Source organism: Thamnophis elegans, chromosome 2, assembly GCF_009769535.1.
Source record: "Thamnophis elegans isolate rThaEle1 chromosome 2, rThaEle1.pri, whole genome shotgun sequence".
Lineage (NCBI taxonomy): Eukaryota > Metazoa > Chordata > Lepidosauria > Squamata > Colubridae > Thamnophis > Thamnophis elegans.
Window position 1 is genome coordinate 44,421,276 of NC_045542.1, and position 12,196 is coordinate 44,433,471.

At 36.9% G+C, this 12,196-nt stretch overlaps 1 protein-coding gene across 2 annotated transcripts; it reads left to right on the forward strand.

Annotated features, from left to right (window-relative positions):
- Window positions 1-328: 328 nt before the first annotated feature.
- RPL38 (ribosomal protein L38) lies at window positions 329-7,650 on the forward strand. 2 transcript variants are annotated; one of them, XM_032211807.1, is made up of 5 exons: window positions 329-403; window positions 619-646; window positions 3,044-3,104; window positions 5,238-5,360; window positions 7,572-7,650. In XM_032211807.1, exons 2-5 carry the CDS (start codon window positions 644-646, stop codon window positions 7,595-7,597), a joined length of 213 nt encoding a protein of 70 aa, XP_032067698.1. In that variant the 5' UTR covers window positions 329-403; window positions 619-643; the 3' UTR covers window positions 7,598-7,650. The 2 variants fall into 2 exon arrangements, with proteins under 2 accessions (XP_032067698.1, XP_032067697.1); XM_032211806.1 differs by having other exon boundaries at window positions 340-446.
- Window positions 7,651-12,196: the final 4,546 nt, after the last annotated feature.

A 12,196-nucleotide genomic window follows, 5' to 3' on the forward strand; every position in this document is an offset into this window, starting at 1 on the left:
CATGGTGATGGTTGCTTAATTTTTTATGCATTTAATCCATGCTGCTGCAAAGTGTACCAGCGCTGCTGCTTTTCATAGCGTGCGCATTTTGCGCTAAATTCGCAGGTAGGAACAGTTCCCAAGTAAGCAAATTCTAGTCTGAAGCTTCTAGTTGCACGTACATACAAGACTGACTTGACACCTACAATGAGTACGGCATCCCTAATACCCAGCTACAAAGTGCTTACAAGCTACACGAACTTCCACTCCAACACCACCGAGTTCCAGCTAGTTTGGCTCGCTAGCTATTATGATCTTCCTCGGCTCCCGTAGCTTAAGCTCAAAGCAGGGTTTAACTACCCGGATGCGGAAGTGCTTGTTCTTTTCTCTCGCGGGTGGTGTTGCAGTTGTTTCGAGCTTCTCGGTAAGCAGCGGTTACAATCCGTTGGCATCCTTGGAGAATACAGGTGGGGGCAACTGGGAAGAGGGCGGAGGAGGAGCGTTAAAGTGCCGAATGTGTGACCGTGAATGTTGGGGGGGGGGGCGCGGAAAAGGGGGGGCGGAAAATAAGTCGGCGATTGAACCCCCCCCCCCTATTCCGGCAATTAACTCGCTTAACTCTTGATTTCTGTTCTGCAGGCAGCTGCGGCCAGAAGCCCTCACCATGGTAAGCGGCTGATGCTCCTGAATCTGTGGTTGTTTTGATGATGCCAAAGTTAAAAGAAGTCGGTTGGAAAAAGATACAGGGGAAAATGCCTTTTTCCGCGAAGGGCATGTTGATACTAACATCATTCATGTTCCATTAATGTTTAAATGTGTTCCCGTACTTCGTCTACACCTTTTTAAACAAATAAGGGATAGTTTTATTTGTGGGTTGTTTTTTTACATTGAATTAATATATGGAACGGAAATGAAGTAAGAGAAATAATTACATCCTATTTCTCTCTTATTTCCATTCCATATATTAAATGCAGCAAAACCTGGGGGAGGGGAGGGTTATTCTAGGAGACTAGTAATGGAAAGCAACTAAAAAAAAATGTAAGTTTTCGGATGTAGCTTGGCTCTTAGTACTACTGTAAGGCCATGTGGTTATCCTAGATCAGGGGTCCCAAAACTTGGCCACTTTAAGACTTGTGGACTAACTCCCAGAATTCTGCAGCCAGCATATTCTGGGAGTTGAAGTTCACAAGTCTTAAAGGGGCCAAGTTTGAAGACCTCTGTCCTAGACAAACCATGGAAGTGGTTAGCTATTGCCTTCTTCCAGGATATTTTTTTCAGCTTAGTGATCCAGTCTGTATCTGTAGGATATCCTGGAAGTTTCCCATCAATGTAGTAACCCTGACTTGAGCCTGTTAGTATCTGAGCCCAGAGGAGTTAACATAGCCACAAAGAAACCATCTCTGCTTGCTATAAGGAAAGTGTATGAAAGGTACTGTTACTAGCACTGGGGGAGAAGAAACTGGAAGAACACAGTTTGGTGTGAAAATACTGGTAGTCCTCAAATGTGTGACCATTTGAAAATTGACATATGACCGTTTTTCACACAAAGTCAGTGGGGAAAGCCAGATTCACAGTAAATAGCTGGGTTACTAACTTAGCAACTCATGTGATTCCTTAACCCCTGTGACAAGAAATGTTGTAAAATGGGGCAAAACGCACTTAACTGTTTCGCTTAGCAATAGACATTTTGGGTTTAATTGGTTGTAAGTCGAGCACTACCTGTACTACCTTTTTGAAACATGCTACTTTTGATTGAGAGCTTTGCTGGCTAAAAGCAGAATAAAGTAACAATCTTCCTTTGTGCTGTAGCTAGATACTTTGATCCATGTGCCTGTAGATAATCAGAATAGAATATTCATTTTGGTAAATTTTATGCCACTTGGAAAGGGAGATGGAAATCTTTCACCAACTTCTGATTGATCTTCGTTACTTTATTTACTCCAAGTTAGGAGAAAGGTTGGAATTACAAAAGCAGCTAAAAAGTCTTAATTGTATAAAACACTAATCAAAAGCCTATCAGTCCATCAGCCTTTCCAATTCTGGAACAACAGGAAAGATTTAGAATTATAGCTTGAAGAAAGTTGTAGCAGTTTCAACAAAATGTTCCATATGTTATCCCAGCGAGTCTTTTCATGGGGATGGACTGGGTTTTTTTGACGTGCTTGAAGATACTCCAGTTACCTTTAGTTGTCAGGCCTGTTTTCTCCCAAGTGACTCTTGACCCTTAAAAACAATTTATGATGAACGTTTTTATTGGAAAATTGCTAGGTTTTCTCCAAATGGCATTCAACCAATCCCCCTGTATCCTCTTCAGGAGAAAAGGGATGGGGAAGTAGACTTGTCCAGATGATATAATTTTTGAAGTCATAGTGAGCAAGATTAACAGGCAAGAATTACATAGACAGCAGTTAGATGTCTTTAATGCTAGTATTAGGAGCAAATATGGAAACAGAGAGGAATTTCCAAGATCTCATTTATTAGCAAACTCATTAAGGTGAAGCCACTCAGAACATTGTGAAGAGTTTCTCAGATTTCTTCTTTCCTACACTGTTACAATTTATAAGATAAAATAACAATATCTCTCTTAGTCACTGGGTTGTTATGTCTTAACATTCATTGAGCAGTCCTTGGTGCTCTCTGAGCTTTATTGTTTACTTACAGCAGGGGTGTCAGACTTGCGGCCTGTGGGCCAGATGCATCACGTGCTGGCCCCGCCCCCGCCTGGTTTAGCAAAGGGGGAAAAGTTCCTATATGCCAGTTTGACACCGCTGACTTACAGGCTTTTCATTATGCAAACTAGGGAACATCATCAGTGCTTGTCCCAGCACTAGCACTGGTGATGTTCCCTAGTTTGGTAATGTAACATCTGCAAGTAAACAATAAAGTTCAGAGAGCACCAAGGACCGACCCCTCATTTCAGCTCTGAGCTACAGATATTCTTTATTGCTAACATTCCTGTCTGCTTTCTTATATGACATTACTTCTTGCTAAAACTGCAGGAATAAAATGTATTTTCACAATACACTAGATGCCAGAGTCATGTTGATTCTTGTATTTATTATAGCCTCGAAAAATTGAAGAGATCAAAGATTTTCTGTTGACTGCCAGGAGGAAAGATGCAAAATGTGAGTACCAATTGGGGCTCTTTGCTTTGTTTCACTAATTATAATGGTTGTGTGATTTAGTCTTGTATTTTAGTTTATGCTGAAAATATAATATCAATTACGTTAGAATGGTATTCTTTAATATTAATTGTGGACACTATTAACTTTGTAAAAGCAACCATAGCAACCCAGATCTTGCCCAAATACTGTGTTTGGAGAGACATGTCCTAGTCATGCATTCTCTTTCCCTCTGTCCATGTTTTAAAAGCAGTGGCTCTTTTTACCAACACTTTAAGTGATGTCTCTGAATATTTTGTCATATATAAAACATCATTAAGTAAATGATTGGAAGCTTAATAGTGAAACATTCCCCAAAGCAGTTTTAATTTACGTCATTTAGAGTCATTTAAAAACCATAAAGTTTTGTAGTAGCTTTCATTGGCATTACTTAACCATGGTAAATTTCTAGGGCATTATAATCAGCTAAGAAATTGCCATTAAACATATTTTTATGCATGTTTGATTTTAGAAACAGATTGGGAATTCTATTATGCTTGAATCAAAGCTTTTCTTTATAATGGATTTGAAACTTAGAAATGTACTGCAGAACTGCATACAACTTGTGAGCCCTTTAGAAATATCCATAATTGAACACTTGATGGAAAAAGTATGTGAATCTTTACATAATAACTAGTGATGTTTCCTGAAGCAGCAGTGATTTCAGCAAAGGAAGGGATTCCTGTTCCTGTTAATCCTGTGAATTTATTTGGGGATATTTTGGGCTCTTCCTATTTAAGGAGTTATTTCAACTCAATTATGATAGGTACCACTTCGGTGGGAAGATAACAGTTTTCCATGTACCTTGGCGTATAGCAGGGGTGTCATACTCACGTCGCCACGATGGCATCATGTGACTATCGGGACTTTTCCCCCCTTTGCTAAACGGCGTCGGTGTGGAGTTTGACAGCCCTGGCGAATAGTCCTGCTGGTCACATGACTGGCTGGATTCCTTCAGCTAAGAAACAGATGAGCACCATGCCCACAGTTGGATACAGGGGAAACCTTTACCTTACCTGAAACTTTTGGCTTTAGGTCATGCGGCAATTCATTAGAGTTAAATTGGGACTTTGATTTGGCCATACCAAAGTGCAAACTTTCTCTTGCTTCAGTCATTCTTCGTAGATATGCTTGTGTGTTTGGGATCATTGTGCTGCATGACCCAAATTCACTTACGTTACAGTTTATAGGCAAATAGACTCCTGTTCAACTTCTCAGTATAGTCCAGACTATTCCCCTCTTGATCCCGAAAATGCAGAGGAGCCCCAAATCATGATAGCACAACTGGCATGCTGGTTGGGATGAGAATCATTTGCAGAAATGTGATAGTTTTCTCAAAAAATTACATTTCTATTTTTTCCAAAAAAAATTCCTTTTGACTTCTCTGTCCATCGAAATTATTTCAGTAACTTATTGAATAGTTCCTAATGGAAGACCCATGAATATTTTCACCGGACATTATAAGAATAGCCTACATATCTTTTGCCATCATCCTGGATTCTTTGTAGTATCCCAATGTATTGTATTCCTGGAGCAGTTAAGTTTAGCTTACTCTTAAGCTAAATCTTACTTGTAAGATTATCCTAAGGTTTCACATATTTTCTCTAAGATAGTGAATATTGCCTCAGAATGTTCTTTAAAAGTATAGTGCATATTATTGGGGTATAAAAATCTACTGGTACCAATAGGCCTTAAGTCAAGCTGATATCACATTGCTGGTCACAATATTTCAGGTTTACAGATTATTCTAAAGGGTTCACAGATTTTCTCTTAAAACTGTAAGCCTTTCCTATACTTATTATTAGTAATAAAATCACAGAAACTAGTTTTTGGCTTGTTTTTATGTATTTTTGATACGTATGAGTCTGTAACAAGTATTAGCCTCAAGATTATTCCAGTATGGTATTTAAACAAAAACTTTTTTTAAAAGGTATGATAACTTAGTTCTACTTCACAACTGTCTCTGTTGTCATGAGATCAAGTGGATCTAATAAAATGTTCTGTCTCAAAATTACATTAAATTCTGTTCCTTACTAGGTAGTTTTTTCTTTAGTATAATCAATGAATAATGATAACCCTGATATTTTTATACAATAGCTGTTAAGATCAAGAAGAATAAAGACAATGTAAAGTTCAAGGTGCGTTGCAGCCGATATCTGTACACCCTGGTCATCACAGATAAGGAAAAGGCTGAAAAACTGAAGCAGTCTCTGCCACCAGGTAACTGACTTATAAGTGGAATTGTGCAACATGCAATAAAATCAATAGTAAGCAAATAGTCCCATATTTTAGCCAGTTGATCCTTATTGCGAGTTTTTAAGTGTATAGTTTTGTCTATTTGTTCTTTCATAAGATGATGGGTATTCTAATTGGATCACTCTTTTTGCCAATCCTGTCTCACAGGATACTATATAAGATGCTCTGAACACCTGGATAAAAGGCATTGGAAGGTTGAGAACCACTGATTTAGATGATTCATTCATTTTAAGAGATCAAAGAAAATGGGGAGCCCCCACCTAACTTCTCCTTAGTAGATGAAAGTGGGAGGCCACCTTGATGTGAAATTCCAGAGCCCGGCAGAATTGCTAAAAGTTCCTCCTTTTAATGTCAATTAATTGATACCTTCAAGAAGTGGGAAGGGGAAGCCAGCAAAGCAGTCATGGGTAGGAAAAACAGCCCTGTAGATATTTTAGTTGATAATGAACTTTGAATATCATTGCCAGCAGTTTGAATTGATCCTAGAAGCAATTTAGATAAAGTAGTCCTATTTTCCTAAGTGGAATTTCTCTAAGGAACCTGGCTACAGCAATATGGCTCTTGTTATTTCTAAATAATTTTCAGCTTATTGCAATCTTCCAGATGTGGAGTATTAAGGCATCAGTTATTCTGACCATATCTTCTCTCACTAGTCACCTAAGATGGATGAAGGCATTCCCGATTACAGCTCTTGTCTGAGGTCAAAGCCAAGTGCAGGGAAACTGCTGAGCTGTGAACTAAATTTGCTTATTTTATCCAGCATTGATTAAATTATTATTCCAAAGTCAGCATTACTAAATAAAAATGCCTCTGTCACAGTTGAATTACTCCTTTGGTAATTTGCTTCATACCCAGGCATTGGTATTGGATCTCTTGATCTAATTCTAGGGAAGCTGTAAAAGAATCAGTCTGAATATTATCTGTATTTTGACACAAACTGCAAATTTCAAGATGAACTATTCCAACACTTTTATGGAACTGTTAGATGATATGAATAAAATGAAACATTTAGCCACACTAGTGACTGATAAATTGAAAAACCATTTTCTTCATTCAACAAGAACCAAACTATATGCCCAAAACTAATTTGAAATTGATCCTAATCTGCAGGTATATTAACTTAAAATTGAAAGGCACTTTAAAATGTTTAAAAAATTGAATCTATAAACTGGCTGAAGTCACTTGATATTGTTGAATTAATTAGGCATCTCTTAGAAGGATAGTGTTTTTCCCCTGAAAAGAAAACTATAGTTAAGGAAGTTTAATTTCCATTGATTTCAGTCAATGAATATAGCATATCCTTTCAAAGTTAGTGGGATTTAATCACTTAAATTCCATTGCATTGTAAACTAAATTACTGTGCTGTTTGCTTAACAAATAAAAATATGTTTTTCTTGTTGATATCAAAATGAAAGCTTGTTTTTAATGGATAACTCAGATTTAAGGAAAACAATAAAGCGGTGTTTAGTTCGTGTTAAAAATATAAGGTGACTGAATAAAATGAAAACACAGAAAGCAGTAGGTTTGTATCCAGATGATACACTGTAAGATTAATAATGTAAGAGTGGTTATGGAAAAAACATTTTTTTAAAAAGAAGAAAGCAGTAGATTTGTAGTAGATTCATCCAAATAATACATATTTTGTATGAGCAGCAGTATTGTTTCAGAATTGACAACAAGGTGGGAGGGGGCGCTAACCATACAGAACAGATTTAGAGGGAAATGACTGAAAAGCAGTGTAATGAATATCTACAAAGGATATGGCAAATGGGAGAGTTTTGAGTTTTGCAGCAAGATACAAATGAAATGTCAGCCTAATAAGCTGACATTAAAACCCTGTGTCTAAATGTCACTTGTGTAGTAGGGAATATGATAGAGCTGGGAGGCTGCATTTAGGCCATCGGATTCAACATCCCTGCTGGATAGAATAAAGAGATGTCATTTTGAAGAAGAACATAGATAATTTTAGATGTTTAGTGACATTTATATCAAGCCACCAATTAAAAACTATGAGGCTGCAAATTATGCTCTTGCACTTGCTCAAGAAGGTCTCCTTTCAAAGTTAGACAACTTGTGTTTGGGGAAATGGCTAAAAATGATAGTTTTACAAACAGAAATAATGAGAATATTGCCTCTTTGCTCTTCTTCAGTATGTGTTTCTCTTTTTTTCTCCAGGTTTGGCAGTAAAAGAACTGAAGTGAATCTCTCCTCTTTGGAATTTGGCCGGTGGATTGTAATAAAGGAATGAACTTTCTCTCTTGTCAGTGTCATATTTGCGAGTAGCTTGGCAGGAAATATAAGTGGCCTAGCAAACATTGACTTTCCATAATGTGAAATCAATAGGCATGGACAAAAAGCGTCTGTTCTTAATTTTGAAATAGGATTGATTTGGGTACTGCATTGTGCAGCTCCCACCTGCAGTTCTGGCCTAGAGTGGTTACAGTTCTGATGCACTTGAGATGGCCTCTTGCAAATACAATTCTTGAATATTGGAATAAGATGCAAGTTGGCATGAAGCCTCCTTAAATAGTTTCTCCAAAGCAGGCATATTTAGATATAAATATAACTCAGTACATCTGCGTAGGCCAGGCTAGGGAGAATTTTAACTCAGTACATCTGCGTAGGCCAGGCTAGGGAGGTAGTTCTAACAAACCAAAATCAGGAGGCATCTCGGTCTCACTTGTTTTTTGAAAGCTGAAACACTAATAATAGTCAGAATTGTCAGTATAAGTGTTCTGTTTTAATAGCATGCAACCTGCAGAGGGGGTATTCATTCATTCCAGGTCTTGTTTTGAAAGCCTCTTGTTGGCTCTAGACGATGTTCATTAATAATGCAGGGGATGGTCTTCAGTATATCAAGAGTATGTTTCCATCGACCACTGCCAGCTTTCTTCCCATAGCTAAATCTTGATTCTAACTACTGATCTGGTCATCATGGCAAGCAGGAGTTCTAAATCTTATAATGAAGAGATGCATTTTAAGATACGCTGTGATGCCCACAGGCGCCAAGGTACCTACAAATAATTTTCTTGCAGCTGTCAGACTTCTTGCTGTACAGAGGTTTTTCATAATCTTTTAAAATAAAAAAAACGGCATGCTACGGAGCTTATGCCCCTAGCATTTTTATTTCCAAGAATGCTTCTTGATACTCACCAAGCCCAGAGGCGGAAAATAAAAATAGCAATGCTGTATTTCAAGGTATGTCTCCTTGTCCAGAAGAAAGATAAAGGTAAATTCAGATAGCGGAGTCTTGCGGAGGAAGAACCATGTGGAAGACGTTTATTGGCTCCGAAAAACTGTTCAGCTGAGATGAAACCTCAGTGTTCATGCTAGTTTACCAGTGAGGTTTTAAGTAATGATACTTCAACATCCTCCTAATGTCCAATGGAATTTCTGCTTGCCATAATTACCAGATCAATGGTTAAGACCCACTGGCATCTGTTTATAAGAATTTTCTTGAAAATGGGCTTTTCATACTGGATTACAAAAATAAAATGGGATTTAGGAAAAATTGTTTCAATGTATTCTGTTACATTTCTAGATCATTACAAACATACCACACAATAGCGTACAACTGTTATTTAATATGTTGTCTAAATATCCTGTGTTAAGAATGCAAAAGACTTAAGAAACAAACCTTAGTTTGCTGGCCATACAGTACTGATGTGGATGATATGATTTTCATAGGGAGTGTCTGCCAAATTGTAATTTAATCCTAGAGTAGTTTTTTACCTATCTAATGAGATGGTTAAGTATTAGACTGGGATGGTTAGATTCAAGTTCCCACTTAGCTATGGAGCTCACGAGTGTTAAATTGCTTGATCTTAGCCTGATTTATCTGACGGGGTATTTGGGATAAAATAAGAGGTGATACTGCCCAGTCATACAAACAATTCTATAGCTTCAGAGGAAACATAAATGCAGTAAGCTCTAATAATGGCTTCCTAAGTCTTTTTTCTATTTTTGAATATATATACTCCAGCATCTTAATTGTAAAGGTACAGGCTAGCATTTTGATTAGAATATGGTAGCGTTGGGTATCTTTCAGTACAATAAAGGTTGGTAACTTTTCTGCCACAGAAAATACACTGAAGCTTAAGTGTTTGTCAACCTTTTTGAATTTCCAATATTTCTGCATAAATATGACCTAAAAATTGATCTGTCTCTACACAAATCCTAAAACTAGATTAAGAGAACCCAATTAAATGAGTAAAATGTAGTAGTATGAATAAGGTCTTGTTTTAACAACAAAATTTTCCTTTGTGAATTATAACAACTTGCAATATATAATGTTATTTGATGGCTCATCATCCTAGAGGGAAAAGAATAAAAATCCCAGGCCTCAGAATTGTAATTATACATTCAGTATTACAATTATGACTGCCACTAACCCATTAATAACAAGCCCCTAGTGCAAGTTTTGTGAGATGAATTTCTCAATATTATAAAATACAAATGGATGGTATAAAATCAAGCAGGAAGGTAATGCATTGGAAGCTTCAGCTTCAGCTACAATTCATATCCGGTCAGTTCACTTGGTCTCTAATTGTCACTGACATGGTAACGGTGCTTCCTACTGTGTATTGTTCTACACTAGAGAATTGTTTGTCAGAAAAAGACTAGAAGCTTTTTATCTGCCTGTGAAAATGTAACATTTGTTGGTTGTGCTCATTGTTCCAGTAGTAGAAATGAATGGAACACTTTATGCTGCATAGGCATAAAAAGGGAATCAGCAAAGAACTTGTCAGGCCTGCAGGAAGAGATGTTAAATATGTACTTGAGTTATCAATTTCTCTAAACATTGTTTTTAAATTAAGCATCATTTTGAATTACATCCTCGAGTAGCATTTCTCCCATCTTGTGTATTTGCAAAAAGACTGAATTATCTCATTCTCATTAGGTGGCCAAAGTACTTGAGTTTCATTTTCAGGATCTGTCCTTCTAAAGAAGGGGTTAGGGTTGATCTCTAGGACTGACCAGTTTGATTGCCTTGCAGTTCAAGGGACTCATAGGAGTCTTCTCCAGCACTATAGTTCAAAGGCCTCAATTCTTTGGCGCTCAGCCTTCTGGTCCAACTTTCACAGCCATACATTGCAACTGGGAAAACCATAGCCTTGACTATACGCACTTTTGTTGGCAGGGTGATGTCTCTGCTTTTTAGTATGCTGTCTAGGTTTGCCATAGCTTTCATCCCCAGGAGCAAGTGTCTTTTAATTTGGCTGTAGTCCTCATCTGCGGTACAAACTGATAACTTTAGGACAATTTATCTAAATCCAAGAGGAAAGTTATAGCTAGATATTTTTGCTAGTCACTTCTTCATACTTTTTAAAATAAGGCATGGCTTTGATTCTGACTTCCGTTTCCACAAATAGAAAGGTACAGATACAGCAGAGGAACAAAAAAAAATTTTTCCAGCAGGTTACACAGAGAATAGTGATTTTGCTGCTATCTCCACCTAACTGAAGGAGATTTTTTCCTGTGAAAAGAGTTCAGCTCATGAAACTTGGGGCCCAAAATATTATTAAATTTAGAAAATCCACTGAAAGTGGAGAAGAAACTCAAGTAGCTTTGCCATACAAGATTCTGTCTTCACTAACAATAATTGCACAGTACTGTGGAAGAAATAACTACTTTTTTAATCAGTTTGACATCTGAATTCAGTGGGTTAATCTCTGCATATTAACCCTTCAGATCATACCCTAGAATATATATTTTAATGATTAAGCATTAAAGTTTGTCAGTATTTCTTCTCCTGTGTCCCAGAAGAATTCTATCAAAATGGAACAGATCTATTGGCATAGGTGGCATTTTATTTCAGACCACATTAGGTTACAAAAAAATACAAAGATACATGAATTGACAATAACAAGACTAGGGGTTGCTATAGTTAGGTTCAGAAGTAATGACAAATCTTGGGAGAAAATCATGGCTGTTACATAACTTCCTTATTTGCTCAGTTTCTTGAACTGATTTGTAGTTTTAGTCTATAGACAAGAACAATGTGTGCAATGTAAATGTAACATACGAAATCAGGAAGGAACATACAATTGAAGAGAGAAGAAACCTGAAGGATTCAGGTTCTCTTATTATTTTTAAACAAGCCTAAAGTATCTAATGGAACATAAATCCTACCACTATGCATGTAAAGACTCCTTGTCTAGCATCATAGGATGTAGCATTCCAATCATGTGCTAATTACCATTACCCTGAAAGGACCCTTCAGTTAGATGTTAAAGATTAATTGCATCAGGCTGGAAGTCATGACCTCAGACTGGAAAATCTTTGGGATTTATACATTCTATTAACTAAAGAATATAAATTCTTGGAAGCTATAAATACAAGCCATTGGTACAATGATTCATAGAGCCTACAAAGAATAGTCTGTTAAGCTGTCTGGTTAATTTCCTCTTGTTGCCCCACCAAAATATTCTCTTTCAAATGAAAGTTTTGAAAAAGCTTTACACGCATACAATTTGCTTTAAGCAAGTCTTTAAATGCCAAGGAAGTTCCTTTTCACAAATGAGACAGGTGCAGAAAAAGCATATTTTCACATTAGTAGAGTAATTCTCCTTTGAAGTGGGAGAAAATATGATAGAATTGTGAAAAGGTCCTCATTAAGAATAAATCACTGCTCAGATTTAAGCTATTTAGATAATATATGGAAATGAATTGTGACTTGCTTCTTAAGCATAATTTAAATCTTTTTTCCTGTTTAAAAATAATAAAATGGATATTTTTTTAAAAAAGAACATTGGTTTAGTGACAAAAATATCACTGATCTTGCCCAGAGTCACAAGTAA

What these genes read in the sequence shown, in the direction of transcription:
- RPL38 (XM_032211807.1), top strand. An exon ending in CAGGAGGAAAGATGCAAAAT is followed by an intron (nt 3,105 to 5,237) that starts GTGAGTACCAAT and finishes TTTATACAATAG; the next exon opens with CTGTTAAGATCAAGAAGAAT. An exon ending in GAAGCAGTCTCTGCCACCAG is followed by an intron (nt 5,361 to 7,571) that starts GTAACTGACTTA and finishes TTTTTTCTCCAG; the next exon opens with GTTTGGCAGTAAAAGAACTG.